This window comes from Grammomys surdaster, unplaced genomic scaffold, assembly GCF_004785775.1.
Source record: "Grammomys surdaster isolate TR1022 unplaced genomic scaffold, NIH_TR_1.0 185, whole genome shotgun sequence".
Taxonomy (NCBI): domain Eukaryota; kingdom Metazoa; phylum Chordata; class Mammalia; order Rodentia; family Muridae; genus Grammomys; species Grammomys surdaster.
The window spans coordinates 1520154-1533968 of record NW_021604630.1 but is presented as its reverse complement, the minus strand read 5'-3'; the positions used below and the strand labels follow the sequence as shown (position 1 = coordinate 1533968).

General features: G+C 43.7%; 1 protein-coding gene across 1 annotated transcript in view; it reads left to right on the top strand.

The window, feature by feature from the left end:
* Window positions 1-636: 636 nt before the first annotated feature.
* The window catches only part of LOC114621804 (indoleamine 2,3-dioxygenase 2-like), a 24608-nt gene continuing 11429 nt past the window's right edge, over window positions 637-13815 (top strand). The window contains exon 1 of the mRNA XM_028768143.1: window positions 637-820. Within this exon, the coding sequence (XP_028623976.1) occupies window positions 722-820 (99 nt within the window). The 5' untranslated portion in view covers window positions 637-721. The remainder of the gene's footprint in view (window positions 821-13815) is intronic.

Below are 13815 nucleotides of genomic sequence, written 5' to 3'. Positions count from 1 at the left end.
ATGTATATATGTATGTATGTACATATGTATGTATATATATATGTATATACATACAAATAACACTAAACAGACTGAGAAGGCTATATTCATATATTTATACATATATACGCACACATATATATTACATGTATGTACATATGTATTCATGTACATATACATCATATACATATATGTAATGATAACAAAAAGAGGCCATGAATTTGAAAGGAAGGAAGGAACATGGGAGAGTTTGGAGGTAGGAAAGAGAAGAATGATATAATTACATTTTAATTTCAACAAATAACTACATTTTCAAAGACAGAAAGCCAATAAAACTGACTCTTAATTTAGTAATTTTGATACACTGTCTGAATCCCTCAGGAACCAAACTCACGTTGGGTATGGATCTGAACGGCCATAGCTGAGAGGCAAGTTCATGTCTATTTGTTCTGGATTTCAAAGTCACTTTCTCATATTTTATGAACGGGATGGGGGGTAAGAGGGTGGGGGTCTTCTCTTGTAGTCAGTCTGTTTGCTTATTTGTTTTAATTCCTAATCTTCATTGTTGACTTACTACTTGGCTTCCTTTCAGAATAGATTTGTGGCCATCCTGGAGTTCAACCTCAGGGCAAGGTTCTCCCCTACTGCTGAAGCAGGAACAGCTACAACCACCACAGAAGGCACAGCTGGGAAGCTCCCTGAACCTGGGCATTCCTCTGGTACAGAGACTTCAAGCAAAAATATGGAGCCTCAGAGACGGAGTGTGAAGCTGACAGAGCTGTTGTCCTTGGGAAGATACCACATTTCTGAGGAGTATGGCTTTCTCCTTCCAAATCCTCTGGTAAGGATTGGCTTGTCCTAGCCAGCACAGGTGTCTGGATTGTTTGTCTTTTCCTTATGTGGCTATTAGAAGGGTCAGTATAATACAAAGTCACCAGCTGGAGGAAGACTGGGAATACAGTCCTGTGATTCCTGGAAGAGCGGTGACAACTGCTGCTGGGGACAGTACAAAGCCAGTGTTCCCCTGAGGTTTCCTGAAATATGTGGCAGTGAGCCCTGACTAATCAGAAGCAAAGGTGCTGTCAGAGAGGAGAGACTAGACGGAGACAATTAGAACCCTGTAACTACGGCAAAGAGCCTCGGACGTGCATGCTACCACACGGTGTAACCCAGAACAGTGGAGTTACCCCACTGTGGATCCACTCTGCTTTGGGGAGAAGTTTGCCATGCATCCCAGCAGACAGACCTAAGCAGCCAAAGGGCTTAGCCTTCTGCGTTGATGCAAACCAGTTTATCTTGCTTGCTGGTGACAGAAGAGACAATGGGGGACCCGAGCAAGTGTTCTTTTAGAGCCAGTGAGAAGATTAGATGTTATCGGGGAATTTCCAATATGCGGAAGCAATGTTGGAAAACAAACAGGCCCAACTTTCAGTCCTAACACCCAGACCCCTGTTTACCAGGCAGTCTGTAGTAGACCTGCTCTTGTTAAATGTAGCCTGGAAGACGTGTCTCGGCAAAGCCGATGCTCTTGGCATCTTTTAAAAATTGACCATACATAAGGAAGGGTGAAGGCCGCTGAGTTAAAAGTCCAGGGATCCAATATTGCAGCCATGGTAACTGCTAATCAGTACCAACATCCTGGCTCACCCAGTTCCTCTCTTACTTTTGATTTAAAACATCAGAGTCTCAAATACCTATTGCAATGAGACTTTGGAAACAGAGAATATTTATGTAGCCCAGGCTGGCCACTTGCCTCAGCTTCTTTACTGCTGGAATCATAGATGAGCTCCTACACTTGATCTTTTTGCGTTGAATGTTACTGGAGGGATCTAATTGAAGAGAAGAACTAAGTTCTCTACAGAAAGCTGGCTGGCAGCTACGACATCGGTCATAGACATCTGCAAGCTAGCCAGGTTAGGGTTATTTGTTAGAACAGAGGCTACATCTCACAGCCTGACTCAAGCCAGGCCTTCCTGCTGCTCTGTCTGGAACAGTTAAGAAGCAGTCTGTACTCTGACATGATAGCTTGCGACCGATGGATGGCTCCCGGCTCCTCCATGGTCCTTGCTAACACAGGCCATGCTATAAACTAAAGCACCTGACATGACTTCCTGGTACCTCATAAAGTTATTAAAAGTCAAATTTCTTCTTTGTTCTGAGAATTGGTTCGAAAGTCCTCAGGGCATTTGCTGACGGGGTGTGTGGGTTCTGAAAGCTGCTTCCCCAAAAGGGTCCTCTGCTCTGGACTGCCAATAGATTTCTCATAGTCTCTCTCTCTCCCTGTCTCTTGCTGTCTCTTTCTGTTTCTGTCTGTCTGTCTGTCTTTGTGTGTGTGTGTGTGTGTGTGTGTGTGTGTGTATTTAGAAGGCAGGAGGATCAGAGCCTGAACTACACATAGCTAGATCCCGTGACCCTGTCTCAAAATAGAGACACAACCAAAATCTCAGCCAAGCAAAACACCACAAGGCACTCTCCATTCTGGGTGTGTGGTCTCAGTCCATCGTATCCCCATCCTTCCAAGTTTACAGGAGAGGAAGAGCTGACAGCAGACACGCCCTTGTCATCACGGGCATGTGTGCTGAGTTTGGGTAAGATAACTCTCCAAAGCAGAGAAACATCTGGGCAGGCCATAGCTACGGGGTTTTCTTCTATTTGTTAGAAAGGATCTATGGTACAGCGTGGTGGATGCGTACCCCTTAAAAGAGATCCCTGTTGCTGCTCACACAGAAAGGAACAATTCCCAGTCCCACCCAGTTACTCATTTATAGTCCAGTGATTTCAATATGATTATTTGTTTCTGTTTTAATTTTCTTTCATTCGTGGGAGGGTTTTCAATGTCTTTTTTGGTAAAGAAGGAGGAAGAAACCTTGATCAGAATCAGGCCCTGGCTGCCCCCAAAGGTCAAGACAGACTCAGTTCAGCCTCACTGGACAAACAGTGCTGCAACATTACACTGGTTAGGAAAGAACAGTGGGTGTGGCCCAGCCCAGTGCTCCAGGGCACGGCCAAGACCTGTTCTCAGGCCAAGGGCAAACTGTTGGAGGCAGACCTTCACCGTCTCTCTCAGAAAGTCTTACCGAAGAAAACATAGTTGGCTAATGAGATCAAGGGTATTACCCTATCCATATGTTTCTTTCAATTCAAAGACTTCCAATTTCCAGCATCTCTGTGGAGCTTTTCTCCTAGCATCTGTAAAAGTACAAGAGTTCTTTGCTAAGACATCTGTCCTCTGTGTATGTCATGGAGGACAACAAAACATCTTTTTCACATGAAGAATGTAAGGAAATATGTTTGCAGGAGAGGTGGTGGTTGAGAGGAGACAGCAAGAAGCTGGGCAGAAGCAAAGCTATGACTCAGAGTTGAAGGCTCAAGCTCGCTCTGGAAATTGATTTAATATTCTTCCTAAACACAATGTGACTGCTATTTGAGTCACTTTCTCTCCTACAGGACTAAGGGCAGGGCCGGTTAGAGCAGTGGGTCCTGGGCTGTGTGTTGAGACCATTAGGAGTGTTTTAACAAACAATCCAGATGTCAGAGTCCCACCTTATTTATTCAGACTCTAGACTCAAGAGCTGTTAACAAGGAATGCCGGACAAAGAGAACAAGGTAGCAAAACCAGCCATGAAGGTGCCATGGCCAACAGAGATTCCTAAGGGCAAAAATAAAAACCTATGACATGCCTGCTCACTCCATGCTATGCTTAAGCGGAAAGTCTCGTTGTAGGAGAGGGGGGGGGGAGAGAACCAGAGGTATCTGGATGAGTCCATAGCAGAGAGAGAAAGCAGACTGAAGATGGCCACCAGACTGGACATGGCCAAGACTATCTGTGAGAGAAGGAAGAAGAGTAGAGGTCAGAGGATAGAAAAAACCTAGTGATAGAAGCAGGAGAGGGAGGGGACGGATGAAGAGACATTAGCAATGATAGCAGGGAAGAAGAAAAATGAGTTGGGGAGGGGGAGCTTGTGAGCTGGAGGGAGTGGAGGGGAAGGGAGGAGCTGAGAAGGGACAGGACACTAGCAGGGACTTGTGATAGGAGGAGACTGGTGACCATATGTCCCTTCTGCCAGAGGTAAGGGAAAACATCTCTTTAGGTGGAGGGAACCAGTGTCGCCAGTCCCTGAGGAGTGCTGGCTTTCATCCAACCCCCAGAAATTCTCTTGTAATCCAGGAGAAGTGCGTTTCTGGATATATGGACTGCCTTTGAGAGTTTGGGGAATTGGAGTTTCCTTTGGGCCTGACAGTCAGGAGACATTACACATGTACCTTAGGGGTAGACACAAGACTGACAGGAATGGCCATGAGGACACCCTCCAGGAAAACCAACACATCCCTTCTCATTCAGAAGTTCTAAGCACTTGGTTGAAGCATTGGGCCACAGCTGGATAGAAGACTGGGTAGAAAATTAATTGCCACAGACAGCTGTACTTTTCAACAAGACAGAAAGAAGAGGTCTAACATTGCCCTGAAATATGAAGTTGTCACCAATGGTCTCCAGGCACATTGGACTTGTCAGACCAGGGACTTGAAACACAATGACTTCAGAGTCCATTAATGTTGACCAAGCCTGGAAAATGTGTATGGAAATAAGAGAAAATGTAATAACTAAAGTGTGGAGTTTTAGACACAGGCAGGCAGGAAGGAAGGGAGAGGGGGGAGAGAAAAAGAAAGAAAGAAAGAAAGAAAGAAAGAAAGAAAGAAAGAAAGAAAGAAAGAAGAAAGAAAGGGGAAAAGGCTTGACTGCTCTTAGTTATGGTGGAGAAGATTTACTGTAGATAAAAGGAGAGCATAGCCAGAGGCAGGGACTTGTAGAAAAGTCCAGAGCCACGTGAGGAGTGGGGGTTCGGAGAAGGGCAGCCCAGCCTGGGCTAGAAGCCCCGAGAACCTGCAGGCCGCTTTGATATGTTAAGTAGGCACCTTGGCCTTTTGTCTTGGGTTTGAAACCAAGAAGGCGTAAGCTAGTGGGAACAGCACAGCCCGACCTGGAAACCAGAGTTGTAAATGGTGAAACAACCAAAAATGTTCTCTCTCTTCTAGCAAGTCTCTTTGCCCAAGCTTCAAAGAGACTTAAGACAGTCCAGGGAGCAGGGATGTGACACTCTCTGAGAAGGGATGCTTAAATCAGCACCGGAAAATGTGTCTAATACAGGAGGCTCCCAAGGTGTATTGGTTTCCTAGCACAGCCGTGAAACAAATGGCTATTTTAGAACTGCAACCGGTTTTCTTAACTCCCTGCCAGCCCTTCCCACAGTTCCCAGCCCTCCGCTTCAAACATTTCTCCCAACCATTCCTTCCTCAAAAGCCCTTCTCCCCATTTTCCCAAGACTTGCCACTCCAACCGATAATAACTGCTCTGGCCGATCTGCTCAGCTCAGCCTGGCTCAACTATCTTCCAACCATGTCTTCTGCACCAACTGCCTCCTCTTCTCACTCTGCTAGCCCAATGCCCTCCTTTCTCTGCCTCAGCTGTCTCTTTTATATGCTATCCTGTACCCAGAAATCCAAGAAGCAACCAACACTGAAGGTCAGGGTCAAGCAGTTCTAACAGCTAAAAATCCTTAAAGGGCCACTTGCCCAGCAACGGGAGACCCTTTAAAGGGCCAGGAGCACAAGATAATTCACATTACAGGTATATATGACTTAAACTCTGGTGTGCTAAACCAGCTGACGCTTAGTCTGATTTCTGGAAGTGGGGATTAAGGTGCTGGACCTGCAGCACTTCCCACAAAGCCTGCAGTGCAGGATCTGTCCAGGACTTTCCCAGGCTCTGGAAGCTTCAGCAGTTTCCTGGCTATTGACTCCTGGCATCTTTTCCTCCTATCCCTTCCTCATATGCCCTTCTGCTGCCCAGTGTCTCCTCCCCTGAAGTTTTTCTTTTCTTTTTGTCTTAGGACAGACAATGCTCATTGGTTTTTAAGACCCAAGCTAATCCCAGATAATCTCACCGGTAAAGATTCCTCTCCAGATAGTATCCTTAGTTCCTAAGGGAACAACATATTTACAGTTTTAAGACTGGGGCATGCCCGGCAGTGGTGGCGCACGCCTTTAATCCCAGCACTTGGGAGGCAGAGGCAGGCGGATTTCTGAGTTCGAGGCCAGCCTGGTCTACAGAGTGAGTTCCAGGACAACCAGGACTACACAGAGAAACCCTGTCTCAACAAAACAAAACAAAACAACAACAACAACAACAAAGACTCAGGGCAAGGTATGAGCAGATGGTGTAATCTTAGAAATGCTGACAGAAAGAATTGTCTTGTCCCGAGATTCCCAAACCTGAATGAAGCTCACAAAAATGACATGGCATTGAATGTAAACTATCAGTGATCACCAAGAAGCTTGGAGACATAAATTCAGTGACTGAGTGCATTCTTACTGTGTATGAAAACCATATCAAACATAGAAATAAATAACGAAATTTAAAGATTAAAAGTAAACCAGTTGGCCAGATGTCATGGCAAACGCCTGCCTTCCTAGCAACTAGCAGGCAGAAGCAGGAAGGTGTCAAGTTTGAGGCCTGCCTGTAACACATAACAAGTTTGAAGCCAGCCTGAGATATGTTAGATGAAAACAAGCCTCAATAAATAACAAAAATGTTCAGGAAACACAGGCTACACAATCAGGGAGGCTTTGCCTTTGTTTGGAGTGGGTTTATTTTTGTTTTGTTTTTATAATTTTTCTTTTCTTTTTCTTCTTGTTTGTTTGAGGTTTTTGTTTGTTTGTTTTTGTTGTTTCAAGACAGGGCTTCTCCATGTAGCTATCCCTGGCTATCCTGTAACTCACTCTGTAGACCAGGCTGTCTTTGAACTCAGAGATCTGCTTGCCTCTGCCTTCTTAAGGCCAGGACTAAAGCTATGCAGTCACTGCCAGCTACCTGCTGTTTCGTTATTCCCTGCATTAGACACCCTCCCATATCTGCCAGTGCTCTGGGGTAGAGACTCTGTTAGAGAATGGAGCTTGAAGCTTCTATCAGGTGATATGTTTTGATTTACATTTTCCATTTCTCTATACTTATTTGTCTGTGGTGATTCTTCTGGACAAAAATTTTGATCCTTTATAATTTCTAAATAAGATACCAACATTTAAATTCATTTATAATGTACTCTTGTACTTTATTCATAATACTTATCTTATTCCGTATTACAGTTGCTTCTAGTATATAACATATTTTGATAACAAGATCACATGGTCCCAGGCCTTGAACCAACTTAACTTATCCTATGTCATCAATTGAAGTTACTGATTCTCTAGAAGCCTTAGCTCTCTGGAACCAGCCTTTGGCAAGGGATTTGACTCTGTTTCAGCAACCGTCATTTTCCTGAAAACAGTTTCTGCCCATCTATGACATGGTCTGGATACAATCAGCGTGACTCACTAAGCAAGTGTTCCTGTTTGCTTCTGGTTTCTGTGATGAAACAACCAAAAACAACTTTGGGAGGCATGGGTGTGTTGGGCTTGTAAGTCCCTCTGACAGTAGACTTCTGAGGGAAGCATGAAGCAGAAATCTCACAAGTGCTGCTCATTGGGTTCCTTTCCATTTACACCTCCCAGGACCACCTGACTGGGAATGGCTCCATCCATAGTGGGCTGGACCTCCCCCCATCAATCACTAATCAAGAAAATACCCCACAGATTTGTCTGTCTACAGGCCAATCTGGTGGAGACAATTTCTCAGTGAAAGCTCCTGACTCGTGTCAAATTGGCAGAAACTAACAGGTAGGGATGGGAACCAATCATAACACTGCTCTGTACGCTTCTCCCATTGCTCTTTAGAAAGGTCTCACAGGGCCTCTCACACTGTTCGAACAGCTTCAACTGGGAATCTAGTGCCCTTTAAATGCCCTTAAATCACCACAGACAAATAAGTATAAAGGAATAGAAAATGTAAATCGAAACATACCACCTGACGAAAGCTCTAGGCCCCATTCCCTAACACAGAGTCTCTATCCCAGAGCACTGGAAGATAAGGGAGAGTGTCTAATGCAGGGAATAACGAAACAGCAGGTAGCTGGCAGTGACTGCATAGCTTTAGTCCTGGCCTTAAGAAGGCAGAGGCAAGCAGATCTCTGAGTTCAAAGATAGCCTGATCTACAGAGTGAGTTACAGGATAGCCAGGGATGGCTACATGGAGAAGCCCTGTCTTGAAACAACAAAAACAAACGAACAAAATTTAATGTCCTTTTAATGCCTCAACTTCTCTTTGCTGTGTCATGATGCCAGCCCTTCCTATGTCTGACCCTCCCGCTGAGGTCCTATACTAGAACCTTCCATATGAGACAGACTGCCTTAGTCCTTGTCTTAGTGGTAGGCTGGCAGGGTTACTAGTTCGTTAAAACATACTTTAAAACATACTTTTAAAAGACTATATCCTACACATAAAGGAAAACATGCTTGGGTTATATATTGGGATATATTATAAATGTGTAAGGAAAACTGTACAAAAGAAAGAAAAGAAATGCCCTGGGTTTTTCTTACCTGTAATCCTGAAGCTAGCAGGCTTACTATAGAATTATGGGCATCTAGTGGGACAGGCATTCCTATATTTTATGTAACATTTGCTGCAGAGCAGGGCATAATATCTGACATCACATGTTACATGTATGTTTTTGAGCTTCTGTTGATTATAAACTATAACATTCATCTCTTGTCACTACTCACAGAAGATCAAGGCACATGGATCTCTGTGAACTTGGGGCCAGCCTGGATTACATAGTGAGTTCCAGGCCAGCCAGAGCTACATAGCATGACCTTGTCTCAAAAAATATAATAATAATGATAATAATAATAATAATAGTATTATACAATATTATATATAATATATACTTTTATAATAATAACAATCACTATTTTTAAAATAAAAATAAAATATAACACCACACTTGTAAAATATTGCTTTATAGGACATTATTTGACTGTGTTTTAACCTGGCAAATACACCTCAGCATTCTTTCTCAAGACTCAGTACCACTCAAGGGCTCCTTGAGTTCTTCTTGGTTATTCAGCACTGATGAGCTAGGTGTATTCTTGGCACGCAGTGTATATTGTAGACAGCACTTTGTAATGTTTTCTTTTTCACGTTTACTTAGAAAGATAAACAAACATAAACAAGACATTTACTTGTAAAAAGAAAGGAGCATGAGGCTGTGTGTCGTGCATGCACCTGAAGTCCCAGCACTCTAGAGGCTGGGGTAGGAGGCGAAGGAAGGCTGGAGAGAGAAAGGCCAAAGATTGTATTATTCCTATTCACCCAACTTCTGGGTCTTTTGGCTTTTGGAATAAAAGACAACAACAACAACAACCAAACACCCCACAACATTTTAAACATCCAATTTCCTTTTCTTTGGCATTCGCTCTTTATACCACAGTCCTCTTCCGTGTGTTTATCCTGGATGAGTATTGGAAAGTTTCCATGACCTTTGTGTTAGAAGGGGTTTGGCCTAGCCACCAAACAATGTGCTACACAGGGAGAGTTAACCTCCCTGAGCCTTGGCTACCTGCTCAGTTCCTGTGGCTGTGATAAGATGTCCCCTGACAGAAGCAACAGACATGGGAGGGGTTTGTTTGGGTTCACAGTTCACCAGAAGCCACGGTGCCCTGAACTTAAGGCATCTGGCCATGTCGCACCCACAGCCAAGAAGCAGAGATGGATAGTGGGTCTTCACTGTCTTTCTCACTGATCCATAGTCTAGGGTCCCATCTCATGCATCCTAACTAGATAGCATCTCATGGCTGTACCCAGAGGCTTGCCTCTCCATGATTCTAGACCCTGTCAAACTGACAGCCAATACTAACCGCTACACTTTCTGTATTTCAGTGTGGAAAAAACAAAATAGGAGCCTCATGACACAAACACACACAGATTAAAGACAAGCATCAGTATGAAGACTAGAAATAATATTAAAAATGACTTTGGGAAGAGGGGGATTTTCTAAGTATGATTTAAGACCAGGAAAATGGGTGAGATATAGTTTGTTTCATTATTCCATTAGGAATAGCATTTAACATGCACATAAAGGATTCCATACTTGGGATATACATTGGGTTTTAGTCTAGCCTGCAGTAAAGAATGACACTTGGTTTTAAAACAAAGGGAAAAATTGAGTGACTAAAGCTTATGTAAATTGAACTCGCAGGAATCTAAAAATTTTAAACTAGAATAGTAACAAATTGATAATTGATTCAGAAGCGACTTAGGTCACCTAACAAACCACATTGGAACCTCCAAAGTGTTACCATTTTAGATGAGAGGGTAAGAACTGGGGCACTCTTTCGTCTACTTTAGAGAGTTCGTGCTTTTTAAAATGCCCTGTTAGCAATGTTGACCTAGAAGACCATGTTGTTTTCTTCTTTAGGAACTGGGAAGCCAGTAACAAAGCAACTGAATAGCAAAGAGTTATTCTTGGCTAAAAGTAGGAGACACGGGAAACAAACCCACACGCTCACTTTGTGATCTGTGGTGGTTATAGGCATAGGATCAAGAAGTTGAGCAGGAGAAAGGGGCTAGAAACCAGAAGACATATTGCTACTGGGAGACACGGTCAAGTATTTTCTAAGACTAGGTGGAGAGTTCCCAGGAATTTCGTCAATATGTCTTTTTCAACTCTTTTTAAAAATTCACTTATTTATTTTAGTGTGTATGAGAAAGACAGAGAGAGGGAGAACGAGGGAAGGAGGGAGAGGGGGAGGGGGAAAGAAAGATAGATAAGCAGAAAGAGAGATATAGACAGAGAAAAAGACAGAGAGAGCAAAGGAGGGGTAGAGGGAATGGGAGAGAGAGGTAGGGGAAGGGAAAGGGGAGGGAGAGAGAGAGAGAGAATGGGAGAGAGAGAGGGGTAATGAGGGGAGAGAGAGAGAGAGAGAGAGAGAGAGAGAGAGAGAGAGAGAGAGAATGCTGATGTCACAATGTGTCTCAAGAGGTAAGTGGACAACTGTCTCAGGAGCTGGTTCTCTCCTGCCACCTTGTGGGATATAGGATGATCTTAGGTCTTTTGTCCTACCTGCTGGATGGCCTGCTTTTCCCAACTTTTATGGATCTTTCTGATTGTCACCCTAGCAACCAATAACTGTGATGTTACTGAAGTCAGCATGGAGTGTGCAATGTAGATGCTATACTGTGAAGGTAGAGGTGTTTACCAGTCACTCCAGCACTTAGTCTAGACTCAAATAATTCTGACCAACAACCTCTAAAGAGCAACCTCTGATCTATACTACATTGTTATAAAAGGGAAATCAGATTAAAGCCAGGAAGAAATTCTCTAGGCTAACTAGGAATACTGATGATTCTCCTGCCCACTGCATTGAAACATTCTTTTTTTTTTTTTTTTTTTTTTTTAGAATTTATGTGCCTTTGGAATTATTGTTATTACTATTATTATTGGTAGTAGTATTTTGGTTGTTGTTGTTGCACATGTTAGGCAACTGCTCTTCAATGAGCTAACATTTCCCATCATGCCTAGCATCATATAAATGTTAGGTTTGAGAAAGGGGCTAAGCAGACACATTTCTATGTTGTCTTACAGGAACTAGCAGGCCCCACCATAGGAAATCGGTAGGACTCTGACAAACTTCCAGAGCCCCTTGGGACATCAGAAAATACTTAATCCCAGAGGTCCCACAGCTCTGCACAGCCCTCATGGCTGATTCTGGGCTTCCTGACGCAACGTGGAGATATACAACAACCTGCCTGAATTTGTGAGACGAATTCCCTAGACAACCAGACCGAAGAGAGAAATGACTGGTGTGTAAGAACTGAGAGACCTCAGATTGCAGACTTCAAAAGGCTAAGGCACATTCCCAAGGGGGTAAAAAGCCTCATTAACCAATTAAATGAGTAGATGTGGTAGGTACATGTATGAACTAACATCAAAGAAGATGCATGCTGTCTAACGAGAAACTTGCCTGATGCTGTTGCCTCTAGCATGGCAGCTCTAAATCTGACAATTAAAGAGTAACCAACATAATTCTGTACTTACTTCAGTCTCTAGAGCAGTGATTCTCAACCAGGGGTCGAGAACCCTTTGGCGGTTGCATATCAGATATTCTACATGTCCAATATTTACATTATTATTTGTAACTTGTAGCAAAATTACAGTTATGAAGTTGCAACAAAATAATTTTATGGGGGGGGCATCACCACAACACAAGGAGCTGTATCAAAGGGTCACAGTATTAGGAAGGGTGAAACCCAATGCTGTAGAGGGAAGGCTGGAAAGCAAAATGGGTTTTAAATAGGAGTAGTGCTAAGAGAAGTGTTGACAATCTTCTGGGTGAGAATCAAAGAGACCCTGGAGCCCCTCCTACTTAAATGGGTTGTAAAACACCTTTCAAACCTCTCTCTTCTCTTCTGGGTTCCTTGTGAGGCTTGTTTCCTGTCAACTGTTGTCAGATTCAGGCTGTGTCAAGTGCTTAGCTGATGGATAACTGGCTGCAGGGTTCCACCAGAGTGTCTGCTTCAGTGTATCTTGGTTGAGGGCCATGAGTCTGTGGGTTGAACAGTGTCCCAGGGATACAGGTATTGTGGACACGGACCACACTCCGATGCTTTGTGGTTGCGGTTGTTTGTTGAGCTTACAGGAGTACAAGCATGAGACACTGGAAACAAAGAAGGGCAGCCTTCCCCTGGGATCTAAGGGGAAAGAATAGATTGCAGCCTAGTGTCTCGGTTCTCAGAAATGAACTATTTAAGGTTTCTCACATAAGCTAGAAAGGCGGAACGCAGACAGGTTTAATTTAATTATGAGTAGGATTCCTTGTTTAGGTACTAAAGAAGCAAAAGGCACCGGTGATGGTTAGTGACAACTTCTTTTCTAGGCCCCACCCACTCAAGGAGACATCTGAGTTCTACTGACTTTACACGTGCAGTTCTCTATTTCAAAGTAAACATGAGATATTCTAGTTCAGCATTTCAGTTACTATGTTTAAATATATTCTAAAATGTTCCGATCACACCAGTGAGACTAAGTAGACAGTTTACAGATACATCAGCATGAATCTGTCTATCTATCTATCTATCTATCTATCTATCTATCTATCATCTATCTATCTAACATCTATCTATCTATCTATCTATCCATCCATCTATGCCTATCATCTGTCAACCATCTTTCTATCCATCCATGTATCTGTCTCTCTTTGATCTCGTTCTCTCATCTGTGAGATCCTCTCTCCTGAGGATGGGAATCAAGGCTCACAGTACCAGGCAAGTGCTCTACTCCAGGGCAACAGGGCAGTCTCTGCTTCTAGTCTTACAGACTTTCTCTTGCTGCCAAATGTGTATCAGCTTCAATTCTGCTCTCTTCAGTTGTGCACCTGTAGCTGTTTCCTAGAGAAAATTATACCATCAATGATTTCTCTCCAGGACAAAGGCCGGGAGGGCTGGGAGGGGTGGGGCTGGGTGAGTGTAGGCCATGAGACCAAAGACGGAGTCTGAAGAGGCTCTTCCTCAGCACCTCTACCTGTCCAGAACTGTAGCCACCTCTCCCGATGTAGTTTGACTCAAGGCTTCCAGTTTGTCCTGAATTACTTCTGAGTCAAAGAAAGGAAAGAGAAGATTAAAACACTAGGGTTGCAAATCAACCAGAAGTTTTAGCCTGGAATCACAGGAGATCTAGATGTTCATGACCCCCACCCCAACCTCCAATCCCTGCCACCCCAACAGCAACAAGAAGTGGCATGTGGGTCTCCTGTTGATGTCTGCTTTTCCAGAGGTGGATTTTCAAGCTTCCTGATTTCTCACTGTCCCAGCTCCCCTCTCCTCTCCCCAGTTCTTAGCATAGCACTATTCTGCGGGGCGCCACCTCGCCGAAAAGGAGAACGCCACGCTTCAGGATTCTTCTGGCAGCA